The following is a 6,910-nucleotide window of genomic DNA, read 5'->3' as shown; positions in this document are numbered from 1 at the left end:
AAGCAAAATTCTGAATATATTCTATTTTTGCCAAAGATATCCAGCTGAAAATAAAGCAATGAGGAACCTAAATTTTTGAGGGCAAGTTTTCCAAAAGTTTCAAAGCAACTTACAGAGATTTCCTCAGTGGAACAACAGCAGTGGTGATTTCTGAATTCTTCAAAAGGAGGAAGAAGCCAGGAAGTACACCATTTGATCTACTTTTATGCTTTCCAAAAATTATTTTTGTGCAGCTAAGACACCCTAAGGTTAATAACTTAATAACAGTGAGCAAAGTTCCTCACTGTTAACTAAGRTCAATGTACCACAAATGTCACCGTTTTGTCTTAGAAAACCACTCTGTTTTCTTCTAGGAAAAAGAAGAAAAGAGGATTTATTTTTATCTTCAACATGTACCAGAAGAGAGYAACACTCGCACTGAGTGAACTGCGATTTTATCACTACTTAAGACTACCTCAGAAGCCCTAAAAAATTAAATAAACCAAATGCAAATACTAACCATCCTCCCAGTTCTTTTTTAAGTGCTTTGGAAAAGCCTTCTCCATCTTATAGGTCAGGATATCTCCATGGACAATGCGCACTTTCCCTGGAGCTGCTTCAGACAGCATCTGTTTGTAAGCAAGCAAGCAGAATCCACAGTGAGTGTTAACCAAACTGATTTCCAGTTTCAGCCACAGCAGGAATTAAACCATTGCTATATATTTATCTTCAATATGCAACAAAGCACAGTAGGAGTTAAAACTGAGAATACTATTAATAAGTATTTACTTTCAAAAAGCAAGCACTAGAAATAGGTTAATAGCTAAGTCTTTACAGAATCACACATTCACAGAGGTRGAATTCTTAACAGGGAATTCAAACTCGAAAAGACTGCTAAGAGTCTCTTCAACACCAACAATTAACAAGCCCCAGGCCACTAGCAGGACCTCACCTGATTTAAGTAATAATGTAAGCAGCAGATTTTGAAAGGTTTTTAGAGCCATTACCTATGGAAACAAGGGCTCATGTTGTTTATTTTGTTTCCCCCACAGCTTTAGGGCCTATTATCCAATTTCAGCCACATGTACTACAAGGCCGTAGAAATGTTAATTTTTCTTTTAATATGAAAAAGGTGGAAGAGATTCTCTTAATACTCCCWGTAGTACAAGTCTACACTTGCACCATTGAAAAACAAGGTATCCACTCAAAAGAGGGAATGAGTACCCAGTAGTAGGGAAGATTTCAAAAATGTCTATCTTTCTAGACATTACAAAATCATCTCTGTTGTCAGCTTCTGCAGCCCACTTGCGCAATTTATCTAGTATTTAATAAAACTAATACACAAACTCAGCACTGGTTGTGGTTTGACAAGCAATTCTTTCATTTCTAGTGTCATAATCAAAATTAGTTAAGCTTTTTTAATGTTGTACTAATCTTGTCTTGCACACTATGAAACTGCACAAACAGCACAATTCAAAAGCAGTGGCAAYTTTGTCAAAGATGATATTTGGGGATATTTATTGATCCTATGAGAATAATGAGAAATGGTGTAAACAACAATTTTAGCTTTTGCACAGAAATCCAAATCTGTAAACAGTTAAGTGCCAGTGGCTTAAGAGCCAAAATAAACTGCTCACCATTGTTAGTTCCATCTTCAATTGGAATGATGTTTATAAGCTCAGGGGCATAAAGAGCTTTCACCATTCTTTGAGCCAAAGGCAAATTGTGCTTTTACATACTGTTCACAAAATGTCATCATGAAATTTTTTTGAGTAAAAATCAAAAAAGCTAAGGTTTATGYAGAGCAATAAAAGTTTAATAAAAAACTAAGTGTTCCTACATGGTTTAAGTGCAATTATTTCCAAAGAAAAAAGCTCCAAACCATTTAATGGACTTTTCAGTATTACACTAGCAATTATATGTCATACAAACTCACTAATCTGCCATGGTTTGTCAAATCTTTCTTTGAAGCKATTATAAATGCTCTAACAGGATGAAAGATAATGTAAAATCAATATAGTTAGAAAATAGTGTCATTTGTTAATAACAGTTTTCTTTTCAAGAGTTTAGGGGTTGCTGAGTAACACACTTTACGTAACTGAGAACTGTATTTGCGACTAAAAAATCACAGTCTTATACTTCTAATTTGAAATAAAAACTTGGAAACCCAGTGACGCTTTTTCCATTGGAAGGGAAAATGTGTGCAGCTAACAAAGCTCCAGGAGCTGCTGTGCATCAAGGACACCAGCTAAGAGTGTTTCATCATACAGATACCCTCATTCTTCACACACAACCAAAAGGGCACAAAAGAAATGTAAGTGGCATAGTTTAAAAAATGATAYGTTGTTCCTGCAGTAATTTTATATTCAATACATTCTCTTGCTCCCTTTCTCTCCTCATCAATCTTTGYAGTCTAAAAACTATTAGGGCATATGGCATAGGGAGGCTGTGATTCTTTAATAGTGAGACAGAACTGGCAGACTCTCAGCTTGTGTAAACTTTAAATTCTGTACACATATGTTCTTCACTGTATTTCAGTATTGCAGTAAAGAAAATCCCCACTTCAATTTTGTGATAGAGACCACAGCTTGAAAAACAGTTAATGAAAAAAGCATCTAAGAGACATTCTAAAGTAATAGTCCTCATTATTATTTTATCTCTGATATTTTCCCTTATTCAAGTCTTCAGCCTTTTATGAGCATGAGTTTTGATAATTTGCAGGGSGAAACCAGAAAAGTTATTACAAGCCACATTGCCACATTATCAGAAAAGAAAGATTCAGTGTTATGTATCTTCTTATTTGTACGAAAAAAAAGCAATTCTGAATTTAACACWAATGGATGCAATGCATTTCTTGCTCATTCACATCCACTGCTACTGAGTTATACCACCTCTATGTTCAATAACCTCATTCAGACATTCACTTCTACTGTGAGGAGACTGGCAATTACAAATAATGACTAACATTATCTCACTTGAACAGTAAAGATAATTACACACCAAAAGCTCATTTTAGATGCCAAGAAGTATACTTTCATTCAGATAAATCTGTTGCAGTGGACACATTTTGCAAGATCAGAAAAAACAACCAAGGACTTAAAAAGCTCTCTTAACAAAAACAACTGTAATTCAATCTCAAATTCTCTCCAGTCTCAAGCCAGTTTTTAAAATCTAAACAAAAAATGCTGATTTATGCCCATTCAAGTGAAAACATGAAGATTTTATATTTCATAAAACAAACATGGCATACATACATTATCAATGGCTAACCCTATAAAGACATAATTACATGCACATTCAGGTTTAGGCATATGAGAAATTTTGTTTTTGTCATACATAGAGATTGCAACAGCTCTCAAGTGAACTACCTATTTATTTTCACTGCTGATTTACTGAAAAAGACACCATGCAATTTAAGGAAAGCCCTCTGAATTGCTCTAATCTGAGACTATATAGACATAAGAAAACAGTCAAATTTTGAGATTTTTGGACTCTGTTTTTCTTGCTGGATTTATACAGCCAAATTCCACAAACATGGAAATCTAACAGCAACATAAGTAGATAGCATTTGAAAATGCTACAATGACTTATGAACTTGTACCAGCTTTGAAAGAAAGGAAGAAAAATTTAAGAGTGTTTTCTTGAAAATGCAAAATAAATGCTTGCTTTATTCTTCTCTATCTGGATGTTAACCTACATCAAACTGTAAAACCTACATTAACTGGAGATAGACCTTCCCAATTTTATAAAGCATGATTATTCGGATGAAAATTAAACATAAGACCCTACATAAGGACTTTACATTCAGCCTTCAAAATATGATTTCACCATCATGGTGAAATGCACCTAAAATGTCTCAGCCTGAAAAAAAACCTTGACAAGCCTTGGCAGGATCAGGTTCTGAGGAACCTATGAGAAAGTAGGAACAATGAATTGCTATACTGTGTATCTTCAAGCAAATTATAGCTCTGGTTTCTGCCACAGAACCAAACTTATTTTAAGCGCTGAGATCCCAACAAGACACTTGGAACATCTTTAAGTTCTTAAAATGTTCTTATTCAATGCTGTGGATACATGTATACAAATTATTCTCCAGTTGGTACCTGCAATCCTGGAATAAATCGAGCATCTTTTTCAATTAAAAGGAGTTGTTCAACACCAGCACTGAGAATGGATCTAGTAATTCCTCCTGGCCCAGGGCCCACTTCGCAAACATGGGCATTTTTCAGCTCACCAGCTTGTTTCACTATCTTGTCTGCAAGACACAAAGAACATACTAAGCCTTTATTTTACAGGAGATCCAGCTCACTTAGATAACCTCATTGTTTACTGTTACACAAGCACAAGCACGCTTATCTCAGTACAGACGTAAACAGTGATACATCCCTGTTAAATCATCACATACCCGCTAGACTGCACAGAATTCAGATTTGTTTCATACTACAAAATAYACTGAGCTATTTGAAAAAAGCTATTTTTAGTTTTATGTCTTTAKTATTTGTTGTGTTCATTACAGAATCAAATGAAAAACAAATATTGYTCCTCATCTGCACACTAGCAGTAGTCCTGTGTTGCAAGCAAGCACTTCTGTTCGATATCCTAAGTCTCACTACTTRCCCTTACAAAGGTATTTCACTACAGTACCTTTATTTCAAGGAAATTTAAGAAGTAACAAAGATACAGTAAAGCTCTGTCAAGATTATATTATGTACAGAACAATTTTATGAGGGAGAAACTGGACTAAATGAAGAGAAACACAGGCAACTGGTAGCTAGAGGAAACAGGCCAGCTGAAAGGTGAAGAAGGAATACCCATACATAAGTGAAAGAATACAACACTAAAAAGTATTATAGCCATGAAAGAAGGCAGATTAAGGACTAAAAAATGTAGCTAATGGAACAAAGGGAAGCATGCAGAAAAGATACTGTTAGAAATTATGCTGCTCATTCCATGATCTCTTAAGTATGCAATAAAAATAAAAAATATATGAAGACCTGTCTGTTGCAAAGGTTTACTAGAGGCACACAGATATTTTTACTGCGGGTTAAGAGTTGAGTTGTTCAGGAAGTGGAACTGAGTTTCATGTTCTGAATCTTTATCAAYCTGAATCTTCAAACATAATGAAATAATGAGCTATATGAAGCTGTACTGCATCTTTTAATGCAAAACCCAGCCAGCACTATGGCAGTGAYACAACTAACTGATACAACAGTGCCAGCTTTGTCACCACTGCTGACATGAAGCTGGAGAAAATGGAATTGTTTAGAACAATGCAATTGGTTCAAAAAAGCTACAACACTTCTGATAAACTGAGACAAATGACTCTTCTAACTACAGCGCATAGCAAACTCTAAATTGTGCAAGGTGTTAAATACGTTCTATGATAAGAAATACTAAATTTAAAGTCAAACTTATAAACCAAAATAGTACCCAAATAGTACAAGTACTATTTTGGCTTAGAATTCTGCATTTCAGTCAATAACCCGTATTTAATATATGAATATAGTTTCTACCTTAAAAATTACATTCTAATTTATAATGAAACCAATTTATGGGGAATAGGTTAGCTAAAACTGCAATAAAAAGAGGTCTTTGAAAGTTTACCATTGAGCTGCCAAGTACCATTATGACAAGAGTCATTATGCAAACATCATCTCCTCCTTAGCGATAGTCTGGACTCTGACAGAAACCGGGATATGCATTCTATATTAGCTAAAAATAYTAGAATAAARTATTTAACCTGTCAATCGCAAATCCAGTAGGAAGTTCTGGGAAAGCTGTTTCAATGCTTTAAGGCGAAAGAGTTTAATAATCTCTCCAACAGTTGGCAGGGGAGGCAGACGGAAAGCTGCCACCTTTCCTGGAGCAGCCATAAGACAAAACTCTTATTCCTTCCTCCTAGAGACACCAAAAAGATGGTTTTATTACACGCAATAAATTACAATTAATATTAAAAACGCTACTATGTTTACAAACCAAGGTGTGATTTACAAATCATTATAGGACTAAACTCCAAGCATCACTATTTTAACTTCTGTATGCATCGCTTATGCTCGGCACGAAGTCGGGGTATTTGGGCAAGTCCCATTTTGTAGCTGTGCCAAAGCCGCAGGTAAAGCAAAGCCCTCTCACAATTACTCAGTGCCAACCTTCCATTACTTTAGAAAAGAATCAGTAAAGAGAACGACTTTCACGGCACCATGTGAAGTCAGAATGTATTAAATTAATAAATCCGCAAAAAGGGCGCAACAGCTCCGCCCCCTGCCCGCGCGCACCCCTCCCCACGCGCGCTCCCGCCGGCACCGCCCCATTGCGCAGGCGCACACGCCCTCAGCGTGGCGGGGCGGGCCCAGCGGAGGAGCGGGGCGGGCATGGCGGGGCGCTGCCGCACGCACCGGACTGGGCCGCACCGGGAGCGCCCCGCGGCCGCACGCCGTTCTATCTCCCCGCCTCTCCCAGCGGAAAGGGACCCTCAGAGTGGTGCCCGGCAGCGCCGCGGCTCCTTRCGGGGCACAGCGGGCGCCAACCCGGAAGAGAAAAGGCCGCTGCGCTGCGCATGCGGCTGTSCCGGCGCCTTACCTGGCAGTGCGGGGGGGGGCGGGGCCGAGCGTCTCAGGCTGTGTGCGCATGCGCGATGAGCGCTGGGGCGGGCTGGGTCGCTGTGTGCCGGCCGGGCCGAGCGCTGGGGGAGTTTCCTGGCGGCTCCGCTGGCTCTGGCCTTTCTGCGGCCACCCCGTAAAACTTTGTGAAAGCTTTCCTTTGCCTGCTCCTCCCGTGGCTGCCAGGGAGGAGGGAATCACAGACTGTGATCRTGGATGCCAACATGTGACTGGACACCATCAGGGCAACCACACCGTGGCACTCACTATCATGTSGAGTCTTTTCCTTAAAGCCYYTCCAGGAATAGTGACTCCACCACCTCCCTGGGCAG

At 38.7% G+C, this 6,910-nt stretch overlaps 1 protein-coding gene across 3 annotated transcripts in view; it reads right to left on the bottom strand.

Annotated features, from left to right (window-relative positions):
* TFB1M (transcription factor B1, mitochondrial) overlaps nt 1-6,589 on the bottom strand; it is a 26,148-nt gene extending 19,559 nt beyond the window's left edge. Inside the window, exons 1-4 of one of the 3 annotated variants that reach the window (XM_057364875.1) lie at nt 6,559-6,589; nt 5,720-5,877; nt 4,083-4,234; nt 500-608 (exon numbers count right to left, since the gene is read on the bottom strand). In XM_057364875.1, the coding sequence (XP_057220858.1) occupies nt 500-608; nt 4,083-4,234; nt 5,720-5,852 (394 nt within the window). In that variant the 5' untranslated portion in view covers nt 5,853-5,877; nt 6,559-6,589. Of the gene's footprint in view, nt 1-499; nt 609-4,082; nt 4,235-5,719; nt 5,878-6,128; nt 6,212-6,374; nt 6,535-6,558 lie in introns of those variants that run through there. The other 2 variants (XM_057364873.1, XM_057364876.1) reach the window with 2 other exon arrangements.
* Nucleotides 6,590-6,910: the final 321 nt, after the last annotated feature.

This window comes from Malurus melanocephalus, unplaced genomic scaffold (assembly GCF_030028575.1).
Source record: "Malurus melanocephalus ecotype Western Australia unplaced genomic scaffold, MMel_1.1 scaffold_43, whole genome shotgun sequence".
NCBI lineage: Eukaryota > Metazoa > Chordata > Aves > Passeriformes > Maluridae > Malurus > Malurus melanocephalus.
This window is presented reverse-complemented; position numbering and strand designations above follow the sequence as displayed.